Genomic DNA, 17649 nt, shown 5'->3' with positions numbered 1-17649 from the left:
TAGGGAAAGTCAGGACGCAAAGGTTCTGAGCTGTAAATGAAGCAGTGTATGCAGCAGTACCTGGTGCGTGGCACATTGGAGCTTCATAGTGCACTCAGCTAACTCCCCTTTTTCCTTCTGCTCTTGTAGCCAGCATTGCATGGCACTCGAGTTCCCTGTTGTTTTTTTATCTGTTATGCAAGCATATGCCTCCCTGAATTCCCTTCCCTCCTCTCCTCCTGGTTGACATCCTTTCTGCAGATGCTCACCTCGGGAGGGAAGCCTTCTCTAACTCTTTTGGGCTAACCTTAGTCACTACTTCTGTTGTCCCAATAAGTTGTTGCGCATGCCCTGTGTGCCATCATCGTATCCTTCCTCTCTCCTAGACCCCACCCTTTCCATATTTTCTGCCTCTAGTTATATGAATGCATGAATCAACCAGTCAATGAAACAATGAATGGTGCTGGCTCCTTGGCCTGGTGGCGGGAGGAGCTGGATCCCACTTGGCTGACCTCACAGTTTGAGTCCCACAAGTGGCAGCTTGAGAAGTGCTGGCCTGGGTCCATGCATTGCCCAGAGTTCCAAGGGGAGGGAGAGAGAGAGGAAAAGGGATTGTGGCATGATCATGCCTCATGGGAGGTGCTTTTTTTTTGCTCCTCCACCCTCACCCCTGTTTATTTCTGGTAAGTGCACATGCATTGTGGTAAAACAAAACACACACACACAAAATGCATCCCTTTAACAATAAATGGATCATTTTTAATCCAGCTAGAGCAAAGAGCACCATGATCCGCTCATAGAGAAATGAAAGTTCAAAGAAACAGTCCAGACCAAGAGACCAGGAAGTGGAGAAACTAAGACTAGAACTCAAGTTTTGGGCCCGCAGTCCTTTTTCCTTTTAGTGTTCCCAATTCTCTGTCACAACTCCACACATTTTAATTTCAAGGAAGCAGAGTGACTACTTGTGCAGCAAGAACTGTGAGTAAGAATTTATTCCTTGAAAAAGAGCGGAGTGGAGAGACACGCCAACAGTTCCCCGGTGTTGGTGGCAATACCAGCCGAGGGTGCTCTTCCACCTTCCTTTACCAGAACTGGATGGAATGTCTACAGGTGGTCAACATCTTTCTAATAACTTTCTATTCTAATAACTTCTGTTAATTTTTTTATAAAGAAAAGTACCTATTGAGGCTAGGTGTGGTATGTCCCGGCTTTGTGTCCCAAGGTCTCCCTGTGCACAGTGGGCACACCCCTGCATGTCCATGAACCTGGCTGACTAAGGCTGGGGTAGACTGCAGTGTGAAGACCCTGTTGGGAGTGCCTGTGTCTCTCTGTCTCTGTCTCTCTCTCACACGAAATAAATAAACTTAAAAACATATATAGTAATTGAAAAAGGGGGAGTGCCTATTAAAAAGTTGGCACAGCAGGCACTGGCATAAATACTCCATTCTCCCCGTCTCCACCCTTTATTTCCTACATGTGTGTGTGTTTTCCAAACACCGTCATCAATTAATAATCCATGTTTAAACCTGTAAGAAAATGTCTGGTCGGGACCAGCAGTTAGCGTAATGGATATGTTGCTGGACTCCCATGTAGTCGACTGCGGTTCGAGTCCCAGACCTGGTAGCTTAAACTCACTCTGGGCACGTGTGCGTGCGTGCCCGAGATCCCAGGAAGAGAATGGAGGAGAGGGGATTGTGGTGTGGCCATCCCCCCGGGGGGTGATTTCTTGCTTTCTGTCTCTCTGTCTCTCTCTGTCTGTCTGGCGAGCGCACACACCCTATAGCAAAAACCTCTCAAAAAAAAAAAAAGAAAGAAAAAAAGAAAAGAAAAGAATATGCCTGGTGTAGTGATTTGATGAATTTATGTACCATTTTTCTGAATGCATAACAGTTGGTCTTTGTCCCTCTTGTATTTTAAATTATACTACTCAGACTTCAGAAAGCACTGAGGTTTTACCCCTGGCATGTATAGAACAAAGCGCATCTCTTCCTCATTCCTAAAGGCAGCTGAATTTAATTGGCCTCAGTGCAGAACTAAAGTGTCCCCTCCTGGTTTCCTCACATGCCAGAGTGGCATTGTGACATGTGACTGTCCAGCCCTGCAGATGTGTCTGTCATCAAGAATGGAGATTTCCTGCCAGGAGACAGTCATGTGCTCCCATGGCTGCTGACAGCAGGGGCCCCAGACCCATGGGCTCCAGGAGGTCATTTTTAAGCTGTTTTTCTTTTTTCTTGAATTTTCTAATTTAAAATAAAAATCAAAGCAGCACCATCTGTCACTTAAGTGTGCCATGCCAGGGAAATCAGCATAGTCCGCGGCCTGGCTCTCATTTAGATCTCTTGGTGATGGTGCCCCACATCATCCCTGTATGCCTTTCATTACTTGATCAAGAGCTGAACATTGGTGCTTGCAGAGTGGGGAATGCAACGGGTGGGGCAGGGACTTTGAGGTGTGAATAGTTCCATTTCCTGTTCATTCCACATTTGTGTCTGGCCAGATCCCAAATGGACATGTCGTATGGGGTCTCAGAAATGGTGTTGCCTCATCTCCCAGGACAGCCATGCTGAGCAAAACTGTTCCTTTGCCTCAAGCCCCAGACAACTAGGTGACTTATTGTGGTTGGTGTGCAAAAGCAGGGGATCTTTTGGAGAAAGAAAAGGATGCTAGGACAGAAAATGTGTGTTCATCTCTACACGTTGAGCTGGATAAAGCAGCAGCCAAGAGATACACGTGGGTCTTCATGGGAAGTTGTGGAGGACATTGAGGGACCTGTTGCTCTCAGCTCTGTGTCCTCAGGCTGCCACAGCACACTGCACCTTCTCCAAGCTGGAGCCTCACAGTGACCCAACCCTAGGGATAGCCAAGGCCAAGCACTTCTGAACTGGAAGGGTCTTGCTGTGGTCTGGGGTGCTCAGAGGTCCAGCACATGCTAGAATACACCCGTACCAAGGTTCTGAAGAGGACACCTCACCCACGATTCATTAGAATGTTTGGTGATGTCCCTGTTACTTCTCTGAAAGATGGTAATATCCACTTCTATAACCTACTCTCTGCTGTAAACCTACTTATACTCTCTATTTAAGACTTTTTAAAATTTTGCTATAGAGTGCATGCCCTCACTGGAAAGAGACAGAAATGGGGAAGGTGAGAAATCATCTCTGGGGGAGGATGGCCATGCCACAGTCCCTTCTCCTCCATTCTCCTCTCAGGATTTTGGGCATGCACACACACACACACACACACACACACACACACACACACATGCCCAGTGTGATTTTCAAGCCCCTGGATCTGGGACTCAAAGGGCAGAGTTGGCCATGTGAGATCCAGTGCCTTAATGTCCACACCACCTACTGGAGGCAACCCAAGGCATTTCTTTCTGTTTTTAAAGAATTATTTATTTTATTTGAATATTATTTTTAGTTTGCTACAGAGTACATGGGCGAGAGAGAGAGAGAGAAAGAGAAAGCAACCCACCAAGTCTGGGACTTTAAACTGTAGTTGGCCATGTGGGAGTCCAGCGCCTTAACCACCACGCCACCTGCTGGCCCCACCAGATATTTTTAATAGAGTCAGGCGTTTACTGAAAATTGTAAGATAATGGTTTTCCTCTATTCGCCGACTTCTGGTTGATCTCATGTTAAAATGTGCTACTGCTTATACTTTGTCACTGTCCAACCGAGTACTTACATTTGCCAAGACAATCACAGTTTTGTGCTGTCTTATTTGAGATAAAGTCCATAAAGACTTTTTTTTTTAAAGAAAGATTTTTGGTATAGGGCACGTGTGCTCACCAGAGAGACAGAAAGTGAGAAATCCAACACTGCCCCCAATCCCCGCAGGGAGATAGCCGTGCCACAATCCCTTCTTCTCCATTTTCCTCTCAGGATTCTGGGCATGTATGCATATGTGCCTAGTGTGAGTTTCAAGCCACCTTGTGTGTTTATCGATAAGTAAACCTCGTTTATTTCCAACTGGAGACCAAGTGATTTTACCAAAATTTGGAATTTATGAACAGCTCCACTGTACTATCTTGTTGCTTACCAAGATAGTACTCGTCAGTAATACTGAGGTAAGCAAACCAGGATAATCCTCCTACAGCAGCATGAATTCACTGTCCAGGACTTGAACTGCAGTCGACCATGTGAAAGTCCAGTGATGTAACCATTACACCATCTGCTTTTTTTCTCTATTTTCTTCAGGACTTTTTTTCTATTTTCTTTTCTTTCTTTCTTTTTTTTTTTTTTTTCAAGCCTGTTTAATTCCTTGATGAGAAAGAAAAACCCTCAATGGGGTCTCACGCCACAATCCTCCCCCGGCCCTCCTAGCCAGCTTGGATCATATGAGGGTTCACATGCACCAGGAATGTAGAGCTTAACCAGAAACCAAGTCCCCGATATTTCACATGCACCCGGCACCACAGAGGCACATGCCGCTACTGCCCGCTGTGGCTGGCCTTCCGTGCCATCTTGACACAAAAACCTGCAAACATCTCAAGATTGCTCCTTGACTCACTGCACCAGACTCACTGCACACTTCTGTGCCCATGGACAACTGTTCTTAAATGTATTGTTAACATTCAAGTTTATATCAGTCATTTGTTCTGTCTTTGAAAATCCTCATTTATCTCCAACTGGGGAGTGAGTGATTTTACCTACAACAGAAATGTGTAGCCTTTGTTTTCTTGGTGCTTTAGGATTTGCAAACTATCTCTTTGTTTCATATGTCCATAACACAGGGGTAAACAAACAAGGATAATCCTCGTCATGGAACAGAAATGGAAACTGGGGCGTGCCCAGATTGTGAGCAGGAAAATAATGGTACAGTCACCACTGGTGCTCAGGTTTCCGCCTCCAAAGCCCACGTCCTTCCCATTACCCCATGCTCACTTCACCCTTGACCCTGGCCAGGAATCATTGCAAATGTGCACAACAGGAGAGGCAGCATGGATGGATTAGGACAGACTCATTCATACACCCCGAAAAATAACTCAGTACACATGTCCTGGTGATGATGGGGCTGTAGCACATCTTCAAATACAAAAGAGAGCACATATAATGCAGAAATGATGTTTTGATAACTGACCAAAACCTTATTGAAACTTGGAATGTTGACTTATTAGAGAAAGTGAAGCAACAAAGGACGATATGTTCTAGAATGTGCTGAGGGAAATGCATGGTAGGAGAAGGGAGAGAGGAAAGAAGATTCAGGAAATCCCAGAGATACCATCTTTCCATTATTGTCCTCTGCAGCCCTTACCTGCATCAGGTTAGTTTTCTTTAAGAACTACTCTCTAGTCCCTAAATACAACTTTCAATTTCTTTTCTTGATGCCTTTAGGTAAGCTCTTTTAAAAACTAACCTAAGGCACCAGACTCCCACAGGGCCAATGATGATTCAAGTCCTGGACTTGGCAGTTTAAGAATTATGCTGGGCAGGTGTGTGTGTGTGCCCCAAATCCCAGGAGGAGAATGGAGGAAAAGGGATTGAGGCATGGTTATCCCTCTGAGAAAAAGTGATTTCTCACTTTCCTTCTCACTGTCTGTCTGTTTCTCTCTGGTAAGGGCATGTGCCCTATGGCAAAAACCTTAAAAAATAATAATAGTAATTAATCCAAGGGCAATGACCATGGCCTAGTGGCTAAGAGAGCTAGATCCCACATGACTGATCACAGAGTTCAAATCCTGACCCCAGTGACTTGAAAATCTCACCAGACGTGTGCATGCCTACCCCAAGTCCCAACAGGATGGTAAAATGGAGGAGGATTACGGCATGATCACACCTCAATGGACTTTCTCTCTCACCTTCATTTCTCTGGCAAGAACGCACATTCTCTAGGAAAACAAAATAAATAAACCCCAAATATCTTTTCCTAACACTTACTCACTTACTTAGTTTATTCAAATACTGCCTTTCCAGGAAGCTGATCCTAAATCCTTACATTCACCCCTTTGGTTTCTCTACATGGTGAGAGCTTGCAGAATTGAGGCCATCCCTTTTCTTCAGTAGAGGAGGCATGATCTATTTTTTTGACTGAGGGTCAGACAGGCCTAGCCATCCTGAAGGGTGTCATTCCACGTCCCTGAGACCTTCAGTTTCAGTGAGGCTTCCCTGACAACTGACAGATGTCCAAGAGGAAGATACACAACCATTTCTGGATTTAGTTGTATAAAATAAGTGAATGAATGAATTCATTTTTTAGTATCTGCTTTTAATCACAACTGTGGCTCGTGGCACCAGGGGAAAAGGCCTCCCTTTCAGATGTACAAGAAATGTATACAAAAAGTCACGAGAGAAGATGACCTCAGCTCTTAAAACGTGTAAACATTTCAGCAATCTTGCTCTCACAGGGAAACCCTTAATTCTTCATTTTCAAACTTTAAGCTGAACTGACAGCCATTTGTGCTGTCCAGTTTGAATTGTTATTTTTGTATTTATTTTTTGAGTCAAGGATCTTTTTCCAGGTTCAGATATTTCCTTAATGAAATTAAAATTTCCCATGGAATGGTTTCATGCAAAAGTGCTGGCGAAGTCCTTGGTCTGGATGTTGTTCCTAGAATGTTTCCACATAAGGAGGACTTTAGGAAGGGATGACCAGAGTCCTACTCAGTCTAGTGGTTTGAGGTCTTTTCTCATCTTATGCTTCCTTGGTGCAGTTGTCAGTGAGGATGTGTGTGTGCATGTGTGTATAGACACACATTTGTCAGTAGGGAGAAGAAAGCCTTCAGAGAGCACACAACTGCCTTAGTGTTCTTCTTCAGTTGTGTTTGTTGAAGAGGCAAAGTCCAGGCAGGTGTGGTAGTTGCCTTGTGTGACTGCTCTGAGCATGTCCATCTAGTCCTAGTGGCCACTGTCCTGTCTGCCCCTTATAGGCCTGGCAGAGCTGTTGACATCTGGGGAGCCCACATTCTTACTGACTGTAAGATGCATCCTTGGAGAATGTATTTTCTGTAATACATTCAGAACATGAAGCTGTCCTCTCTACAGCCTTCTCTTCTAGACCTTCTAAATGACTATTCTTAAATGTGGGTAGGAGTCTGGGACCATGATATGCATTAAAAGCTCAGCAACTCCAGGACAGATGGAAAACCAACATCCCCTTCTAGTTGGGTGCTACAAGAAGGATTCAAGGAGAGTTAAGTCAGAAGCCATGGGACTGACCCAGCTTGGGACAGGAATAGGGCCTTGGGACGTGGTCACTGCATGTGAATCTAGCTGAGGCAAAATGTGGGTCAGGACAAGAATTCCTGAGGAGTGGAGTTAGTTTCCAGAGTAGCAGAATGTTCAAAGCATGTACTTTGGAGCTTCATTAATTAAAAGCGTATCCTCTGGAGTTTCCTTATTGGCTTCAGATCTGGTGCTGCCATATCCCAGCTGTCATTTAACCTCTCTTTGCTTTTGTTTCTTCACTCCTCAAATATGATAACAGAACCTCTTCATAGAGTGGTGTGAGTATTTTAATGTATTAATGTAGACTGAGTGCTTAGAATAATACCTGGCACACAGCAAGCATTATACAACTGCTTGATGTTATTATGACAATATTTTATTTATTTATTTTTTTAAGTTTATTTGTTCTGGGTGTAATATTGAGAGAGAAGATAGGCAGCCTCAACAGGGTCTTTATGCTACAACCCACTTCCCGACTGCCTGGATCATAGCATGCTTGGTATGCCTGTGCATGCCTGTTATGTGCAGAGAGGCCTTGGAACACAAACCAGCACTTTCCCTATGGGTTCAGCATCACAGAGCAGTGTGCTCGCTCTGTGCTGCTGTCGCCCATACACTTACCGTTACTGTTACAATGGTCATCGCCATCTCTATAAAGTTTACAAGGCCTGTAGAGTTAGGGTGGTACTGAGTTACAAGAGTGGCTACCAAAATCAACCAAGGTATCTAACAGCATCCTTGTTTGGTATTGTCTTGTGTTTGGTCACCAGGGATACATTTTTCCTGTCTCTAGTAAGTGAAAAAGTACCTTTCTGGGAGAATGACTACATTATACCTTAAAATGAGTTTGATGATAACACCTGTCTGGTTTGGATAAAATCATCCTTCTAAAAAGACTGCAACACTTGTCACTGGCTCATTGTCCCTGTTCTTTTCTGGTCTTAGATGTGACTGTTAGGCTGCTGGGTTTTGGTCTTCAGTTTAGACACTTGATTATGCTCTGAAGCACTTGTTGTTTGTCACTGTACATGGTTCCCATAGGACAATGTTTAGACTCAGCTGATGTTTAGACAGGCTTCGTGGTGTATGGCATATGAAACCATGTGTGGGATGGGGTGTTGGCAGGCTCTGTTGCTCTGAGCTGCCAGTGGGTATACCCAGGTGCGAGCCATGCATGACAGGGTCTCTCTGCTTGTCGTTTCCCTTCAGATGACTATGCCCAGCTGTGTAACATCCCTGTGACAGGACGCCGGCAGCCATATGGACGGGATGCCTTGGTCGACTTCAGTGAACAGTATGCTCCGGAAGCTGATCCCTACTTCATCCAGGACCGTAAGCAAAATTGTTCAGTTACTTTGAAACTATATCATTCATAAGGATTAGTCAGTGGATGGGACCAGCATGTGGCATGGTCAAGGTGTTGGACTCCCACATGGCTGACTGTGGTGTGAGTCCCAGTGGCTTAAAATTCATGCTAGATAGGTGTGTATGCCTGCCAAAAATCCTAAGAGGAGAATGGAGGAGAAGGGATCGTGGCATGGCTATTCCTCCTGAAGAGTCATTTCCCACTTTTCCTCTCTCTCCAGCGAGCTCACAAGCCCTATGGCAAAAACATAAAATAAATAAAATTAAAGAAAAGATTAGTCAGTGGTTCTCAACATGTAATCCCTGGGAACTTGTTAGGGATGCAGATTTTCAAGTCCCATCCCAGACTGGCTGGTCAGAAAGTCTGGAGTGAGACCCACAAGTTTGGGTTTTCTAAGTTCCCTAGGTAATCCTTTTGCACACCCAAGTCAGAGGACTGCTGGATTCAGTGATTAGTTTTGCTGGTGGGGTTATCACTCTGTTTATGTTCAGTAAAGTCAGTTGTCCTGCTACAGTTTCCATGACAATCATTTCTTTTCACATTAAGTGGTGGTCTAAGTTCAAGGGCCAGAGATTCCCAGGGAGCCTGGTTGCACTGGAGCCTGTTTTCATGTAAGGAAGTAACAGATGTTCACTCTACCAAGTTGATCTTAAAAGTGTTTTAGAGTGAGAAGTTAAAAAAAAATTGGTCTCCCGGTCAGAAATGACTTTTTCAAATATGCTCATGAGGGGATTTATTAAGTACGAGGTGATGCGTGCCGGCTTTGTCTGGACGGGAGCAGAGTGCTCATGGAGGAGGTGGGAGTGCATATACAAATCGTGGTCTCCTTTGGAATGTAAATGCCCTGTGGTATATGTCCCGTGTGAGAACGCTTACCCACACAAATGTACACAAGCTCCATGTCTCCGTGGGGGACATCAGAAACTTCCAAATACAAAATAATGGTTAGAAATCTGGAAAATGGGGTAGTCCAAAATGAAATATAAGTGGATCACAGATTGTCACCCGGCAAGAATAGGAAGAGGAGAAGCTGGTTTCAGGACCCTCAGCCACGTCTCCCAGAGGGGTCCTTCTCCCACAGGTGTAAGCTGCACCTCATTTTCAAGATAGGGAGTCCCTTCGGGCCAAGGGATTTGAGCGAACAATTCAGAGATGCTGCTAAATTACAAAATATAACAGAAGTTTAACTTTCTTTGGGTCCTGTCACCTCTCCACGAAGATAACCAACCAGGACCTGAACTTCATTGTGCATCTTGGAGCTATTTCAATTCTGAGTCCAAAGAGCTTTTTCTTCCTCCTCTCTTCCCCCACCCCTTTCCCTCTCTCTCTCCATTCTTGATTCCCTCCTTGTCTTCTTTTGTTTTAAGAAGGATGCAATATATTGATCATCTAGCAGAATAAAAAATGCTTTAAAACATACATGAAAACAACATTACATTATCCCCACTGGGTCGATTAGCATGCATGTCTGCAACCCCCACTCAGGTCAGGAACATCACCCTCATACGGGAGGCCCCTGCCATCCTTTGCCGTCCTCCTCCCGAGGGTAGCCACTGTCCCGACTTCTAGCACCACAGAGTGACGGCAGGATTTCTTTTCAACAACAAAACCAGCCACTACTTCACACAGCGGGCCTGAATGTACTCACAGAATGTACTCACAGTGCACTATGGTTCCTGTGCTTTGACGTATACATAATCGGTCAATAAGCATTTACTTGCAAAAAGAGAGAGAGAAGAAATATTAAGGTTGAAAGAAAGCCCAGCTTGTCCCATAAATCTAGAAATACCAAGTTAAATCTGTAGGCAGCTCTGGCACAATCCCAGGCCTTCTATGTGTAGTTCAGATCCCAGGAATTTTAATGGTGAGGTGTCTGGCTTATATACCTTCTTTTGAAAGCTGACATTGCTTTAAAGCTCCTTTTTAATTTGCTACAAATGTTAAGAAGTAAACATGTTGGCATCACATGCATTTCCTATTTAGCAGCATAAGAAGTCAAGCTGCAGTTCCAGGACCTCCTGCTTTGACAACAGAATGGCCTTTGCCTTTTGATTTCTTACAAGTTGCAGAGAACTCTCCCCAACTTCCAGCCAGTTTTCTGGCCAACAGTGTGGGTTTCTGACTCTGCTGCCGAAACGACCATATTGGACAGATGGTTGCATAGAGGGAGGCTGAGTGAGGTTTTGCATCGCCTCTCTGGCTCACCCTCTGTATTACCTTTACTTGGAGAAGTATTTCCAAACTAGAGCACCCATCAATAAACTTTTCTTTTAAGATTTACTTTATTACTTACTATTAATTTTTAATTTGCTACAGGGCACATGGGCTCACCAGAGAGAAACAGAGAATGAGAGAGAGGGGGAAAGTGAGAAAGCAAGCCACCAGCTCTGGGACTCAAACCACGTTCAGCCAGCCATGTGGGAGTCTAGGACCTCAACCACCATTCCACCTACTGGCCCCCATCAGCAAACTTTTTCTCTAAAGAGCCAGGTTGTAAGGTCTTCGGGATTTGCAGGCCAAAGGGACCCTGCTGTAGTTCCTCAAGTCCGCTACAGTATCACAAAAATATCCAAACACAGTATGTCAGGAAAGGGTAGCCATATTGATTCAAAAACTTTAGCTGGCCAGATCTGGACCTGAAGCTGTAGTCTGCTGACCCGTCTTAGAGTCTTCAAGAATTATTTTGGGCATTCTACATGATGCGTGGGGAACGAGTTTTAAAATTTAATTTCATTATCATTTTTTAATAAATAGCTATAAGATCAGGGACCAACAGATGGTGTAATGTTTACAACCCTGGACCTCCCACGTAGTTGACCCTGGTTCAAGTCCCAGACCCAGTGGCTTCAAACTCATGCTGCACACGTGTGCGTGCATGCCCAAAGTCTTGAGAGGGGAATAGAAAAGGGATTGTGGCGTGGCCATCCCTCCTGAGGGGGTGATTTCTCACTTTCTGTCTCTCTGTCTCTGTCTCTGGTGAGCACACATGCCCTATACCAAAAACCTCTCTTAAAAAAAAAAAAAACTGTAAGATCAAAATTATTTTGCTATGACACATGAAATTTAGAATTAAAAATATATATATTGTAATTCCATAGATTAGGGCTTTATTTATTGAGTCAGTATTTCTCAAATTCGTTTTGGAACTATTCTTGATGACCTCTAATTTTTTCCCTTCATATTTCAAAAAGGGTCAGTCTTAGATGCCTCAATTCAATTTTAAAATCAGTTAGACCCCAGGTCCTACATAAGCAATGACGCATTGCTGCCCCCTGCAGTTTCACTGGAGAATGACCTCAAGGGCCAGATAGGCAGATATGGCCGCATTATCTTGTGAAGTTAATTTGTGATGTAATTGGGGAGGGGAAAGGAGGTGAGAGGCCATCTGACAGTGTGTTTAGGTCAACATAGAGTTATATTTACAACTTGCCTCTCAAAAAAGTAATATTTTTTGATGCCTGAATACATTGTTTTTATATTATTAAAACTAGAAACTAACTCTGAATTGGTTTGAAAATACCTCAAATAGAAAAAGACTTTCGATTTTATAAACACAAGTATGATGTAGTTTTCTCCTTGGTCAAGATGTTCTAAGCCCCATTTACCACCTTTCTCCCTGGGTACCCTGAGAGCTTTTTTATAAGGCTCACTACAAAGCCAGAGCAGACAAACCCACTTTACATGGCAGGGATAGCCTGCCTTTTCTTCCTTCCACTTCCCTTCCCTTCCTCTTTTTTGTACCTTGCTTTTTCTCTGGTCTTGCAAAGTGCATGTTTAAAAATTCTGGCCACATGGCTAATTCCACAGTTTGAGTCCCAAACCAAAATCTTGAAGAACATGCCGGGCATATGTGCTTACATACCCAAAAGTCTGTCAAAGGGAATGGACAAGAAGGGATTGAGGCAAACCATGCCTTCTTGGGGATAATTTCTCACTTTCTTGCTCTCTAGCTCTCTTCCTCTCCCCTCCGTGGTGAACACATGTGCCGGATGGCAAAAATCTAAAACAAATAGTTATGCCGGGCCAGTGGCATGGTGTTTGAAGTGGCCGAACCCCACATGGCTGACAGCAGAGTGGAGTCCTGGGCTCGGTGTGAAAATTACACCGAGCATGTGTACTGTCTGTGCAGAATCCTAAAAGGGGGAAGAAAAGGAGAAGAAGGGATTGTGGTGTAGCCATCCCCTGTGGAAGGTGCTTTCTCAACACCCTCCCACTCTCCCACTCCCCTATCCCTTACCTCCACTAATCTGTCTCCAGCAAAAGCACCCTCTGGCAAAATAAAATAAAATTTTTAAAAATGTTTTGCTGTAAACGCTCATAAATCTTCTTAGCTAATGACTAATGAACCATGTTCTTGTTCCATTCTAAGTGATTTGCTGATATGAAACCTCATGCGATTTGGAATTTTGGATGAAAACTTTGAAGAAGTGCAAAAACAAAAACCAAACTTTGTCATTTTATGTAGTTTTAATATAGAACTTCAGAACTCAAATGTGGGGATAATCTGCACAACATATACAAAATTTTAAATATTTTTATGCCTAATATTGTTTACAGACACAGTATTAAATTTTAATGCTAATGGGGGCCAGCAGGTAGCATGCTGGTTAAGGTGTCGGACTCCCACTTGACTGTGGTTCGAGCTCTAGACCTGCCAGCTGGCTTTCTCACTTTCCCTCTCTGACACTCTCTGGTTAGCACACATGCCCTATAGCAAATTTTAAAGTAAATAAATAAAATAATTATTATTTTTGTAGAGAAATATTTGCTGTATGGTGCATGTGCTTGCTGGAGAGACAGAGAGAATGTGAGAAATCACCCTCTCGGGGATGGCCAGGCTGCAATTCTTTCTCCTCCGTTCTCCTCTTGAGATTTTGGGTACACATGCACATGTGCCCAGCATGAGATTCGAGCTACTGGGCATGAGACTCGAACCATGGTCAGTCATGTATGAGTCCAGTATCTTAACCACTATACCACCTTGCTGGCCCCAACAATTCTTTTAAAAAAAATTTAATGCTAACTTTAAAGAGTCTGAAAATTTATATATATGTGTGTGTGCATGTAAATTGTGTGTGTTCATTTACACACAATGAACCAGAGCTTTAATAACAGTTTTTAAAAACACTGTAGGGGGACCGTCAGGCGGGGTGATGTAACGCACTGGACACTCCCACGTGGCCAACCACAATTTGAGTCCTGGACCTGGTGGCTTGCTTTCTAAGTTTCCCTCTCTCTGGTCAAAAATAAGTGAATGAGGGGGCTGGCAGGTAGCATGGTGGTTGGGGTGTTAGACTCCCACATCACCAACCACAGTTTGAGTCCCAGACCTGGTAGCTTGCCTTCTCACTTTCTCTCTCTCTCTCTGGTCAAATTAAAATAAGCAAATTGGGACCAGCAGTTAGCATAATGGCTATGTTGCTGGACTCCCACATAGTCAGCCGTGGTTCGCGTCCTGGACCCAGTGGCTTAAACTCACACCGGGCGCGTGTGCATGCATGCCCAAGATCCTGAGAGGAGAATGGAGGAGAAGGGATTGCGGCGTGGCCATCCCCCCCTGGGGGGGGGTGATTTCTCGCTTTCTGTCTCTCTGTCTCTCTCTGTCTGGCGAGCACACGTGCCCTGTAGCAAAAAACCTCTCCAAAAAAGGAAAATAAATAAAATAATAAATAAATAAATAAGTAAATAAGCAAGTAAATAAATAAAGTTAAGTAAAAAATAATCCTTTTAAAAAGCGAGTGAATAAATAAATAATTAAAAAACATGGCAGGGATAGCCTGCCTTTTCTTCCTTCCACTTCCCTTCCCTTCCTCTTTTTTGTACCTTGCTTTTTCTCTGGTCTTGCAAAGTGCATGTTTAAAAATTCTGGCCACATGGCTAATTCCACAGTTTGAGTCCCAAACCAAAATCTTGAAGAACATGCCGGGCATATGTGCTTACATACCCAAAAGTCTGTCAAAGGGAATGGACAAGAAGGGATTGAGGCAAACCATGCCTTCTTGGGGATAATTTCTCACTTTCTTGCTCTCTAGCTCTCTTCCTCTCCCCTCCGTGGTGAACACATGTGCCGGATGGCAAAAATCTAAAACAAATAGTTATGCCGGGCCAGTGGCATGGTGTTTGAAGTGGCCGAACCCCACATGGCTGACAGCAGAGTGGAGTCCTGGGCTCGGTGTGAAAATTACACCGAGCATGTGTACTGTCTGTGCAGAATCCTAAAAGGGGGAAGAAAAGGAGAAGAAGGGATTGTGGTGTAGCCATCCCCTGTGGAAGGTGCTTTCTCAACACCCTCCCACTCTCCCACTCCCCTATCCCTTACCTCCACTAATCTGTCTCCAGCAAAAGCACCCTCTGGCAAAATAAAATAAAATTTTTAAAAATGTTTTGCTGTAAACGCTCATAAATCTTCTTAGCTAATGACTAATGAACCATGTTCTTGTTCCATTCTAAGTGATTTGCTGATATGAAACCTCATGCGATTTGGAATTTTGGATGAAAACTTTGAAGAAGTGCAAAAACAAAAACCAAACTTTGTCATTTTATGTAGTTTTAATATAGAACTTCAGAACTCAAATGTGGGGATAATCTGCACAACATATACAAAATTTTAAATATTTTTATGCCTAATATTGTTTACAGACACAGTATTAAATTTTAATGCTAATGGGGGCCAGCAGGTAGCATGCTGGTTAAGGTGTCGGACTCCCACTTGACTGTGGTTCGAGCTCTAGACCTGCCAGCTGGCTTTCTCACTTTCCCTCTCTGACACTCTCTGGTTAGCACACATGCCCTATAGCAAATTTTAAAGTAAATAAATAAAATAATTATTATTTTTGTAGAGAAATATTTGCTGTATGGTGCATGTGCTTGCTGGAGAGACAGAGAGAATGTGAGAAATCACCCTCTCGGGGATGGCCAGGCTGCAATTCTTTCTCCTCCGTTCTCCTCTTGAGATTTTGGGTACACATGCACATGTGCCCAGCATGAGATTCGAGCTACTGGGCATGAGACTCGAACCGTGGTCAGTCATGTATGAGTCCAGTATCTTAACCACTATACCACCTTGCTGGCCCCAACAATTCTTTTAAAAAAAATTTAATGCTAACTTTAAAGAGTCTGAAAATTTATATATATGTGTGTGTGCATGTAAATTGTGTGTGTTCATTTACACACAATGAACCAGAGCTTTAATAACAGTTTTTAAAAACACTGTAGGGGGACCGTCAGGCGGGGTGATGTAACGCACTGGACACTCCCACGTGGCCAACCACAATTTGAGTCCTGGACCTGGTGGCTTGCTTTCTAAGTTTCCCTCTCTCTGGTCAAAAATAAGTGAATGAGGGGGCTGGCAGGTAGCATGGTGGTTGGGGTGTTAGACTCCCACATCACCAACCACAGTTTGAGTCCCAGACCTGGTAGCTTGCCTTCTCACTTTCTCTCTCTCTCTCTGGTCAAATTAAAATAAGCAAATTGGGACCAGCAGTTAGCATAATGGCTATGTTGCTGGACTCCCACATAGTCAGCCGTGGTTCGCGTCCTGGACCCAGTGGCTTAAACTCACACCGGGCGCGTGTGCATGCATGCCCAAGATCCTGAGAGGAGAATGGAGGAGAAGGGATTGCGGCGTGGCCATCCCCCCCTGGGGGGGGTGATTTCTCGCTTTCTGTCTCTCTGTCTCTCTCTGTCTGGCGAGCACACGTGCCCTGTAGCAAAAAACCTCTCCAAAAAAGGAAAATAAATAAAATAATAAATAAATAAATAAGTAAATAAGCAAGTAAATAAATAAAGTTAAGTAAAAAATAATTCTTTTAAAAAGCGAGTGAATAAATAAATAATTAAAAAAAAAAAACCACTGCAGGCTTTTGAAAATGTCTAACCTGGCTCCTGTTCTTTCCTTTCCAGGTTTTTTAAATAGCTTTGAGGAGTTGCAGGCTGAGGAGTGTGGCATCCTAAACGGATGCGAAAACGGCCGCTGTGTGAGGGTCCAAGAAGGGTACACTTGTGACTGCTTCGACGGGTACCACCTGGATATGGCCAAGATGACCTGTGTTGGTAAGAACAGTGGGCATCGCATGTGAAGTTACGCTTTTAAGATGCCCGGTGGCCAGATCTCAGCGCTGTACATGTAAGAGAGATTGTGGGGCTTCGGTTAGGGAAGATAAGAAAAGCTGTGGGGCTGTGCATGTAGCACAGTGTATACTATACTTTACTGTGATCAAAAAAAAAAGATGGAGTTGAATTCTCTGTTTAGACTTCATCTTGTGGTCAGTAGAAAGACCAGAATGTCCCAGGTGGTTACTTTGACTCTCTTAAATCGAGCTTTAGACTATGCAGCAAGTAATGATTTCCTTGAATACTGGACACAGATGTAAGGGCAGAGAGATGTCTGGAAAAGTCCAGTTCTCACAGTAATCATGAATGAAAGTCCACCGAAAACCTTCTTTCACATTGTTCTCCCTCCTACGTCAAAAGGAACAGTCAATATACTTTAACCTGGTCCAGGTCACTCGGTGTTGTCTTTCCAGGCCTTTTTGCCTCTTTGCTAGAAGTTCCTTGCCTTGATTTTTCTTCTGTTTTTCTACTCTCTCCTGTGGCATCCTTTAGCCCCTCAGTTTCGTGTGTTTTTATCTGGGGTGCCACTGGAACATAGGTGACCCTGGGTCTTCCAGGAGTTTCGAGTGAGTGAGAGGCCAAATGGATGTCATGTGAGAAGAAATCTTGAAAACGTAGCTGAAGACTTCAGAGAGGCTGCTCAGAGCACTGTCAGCTTCCTCGTTTGGGTCCTCTGGACAAATTGAACAGTTCTTTTATATCTATAGGAAAAGATTTAGAAGTAATAGAGTTCCTCCAACTTTCTTTCTTTTCTTGTTTTCACATGTATTTATTTGTTGTGATTTCAAGCCACCAGGTCAGGTTTTTGAACCTCAGTCAGCCAGTGCCTCAACCATCACGCCACCTGCTAGCCACAAGCTCCAACTTTCCTGAGGTTTGACCATAAGATGTCAGGCTGACATGGGCCAGATGCAGATGATAGTCCATCAATTGCACCACACTCAGTAATGCTGGACCCATCTGGGAAGGTCCCAGGCTTATATCCCAGGGCCTCCCTGTACCTACCGCTGGTGGCCATGATCT

The 17649-nt window shown here is 43.9% G+C and overlaps 1 protein-coding gene across 2 annotated transcripts in view; it reads left to right on the top strand.

Moving 5' to 3' along the window:
• The window catches only part of LTBP1 (latent transforming growth factor beta binding protein 1), a 269142-nt gene that overhangs the window by 249597 nt on the left and 1896 nt on the right, over positions 1–17649 (top strand). For both annotated transcript variants that reach the window (XM_014584279.2, XM_027768415.1), the window contains exons 28-29: positions 8358–8480; positions 16417–16566. In XM_014584279.2, coding sequence (XP_014439765.1) covers positions 8358–8480; positions 16417–16566 — 273 coding nt within the window. The remainder of the gene's footprint in view (positions 1–8357; positions 8481–16416; positions 16567–17649) is intronic.

Source organism: Tupaia chinensis, unplaced genomic scaffold (assembly GCF_000334495.1).
Source record: "Tupaia chinensis unplaced genomic scaffold, TupChi_1.0 Scaffold146177_1, whole genome shotgun sequence".
In the NCBI taxonomy this organism is placed as follows: Eukaryota; Metazoa; Chordata; class Mammalia; order Scandentia; family Tupaiidae; genus Tupaia; species Tupaia belangeri.
Note: the sequence above shows the minus strand (reverse complement) of the source record. Positions and strands in the feature narration are given on the sequence as shown.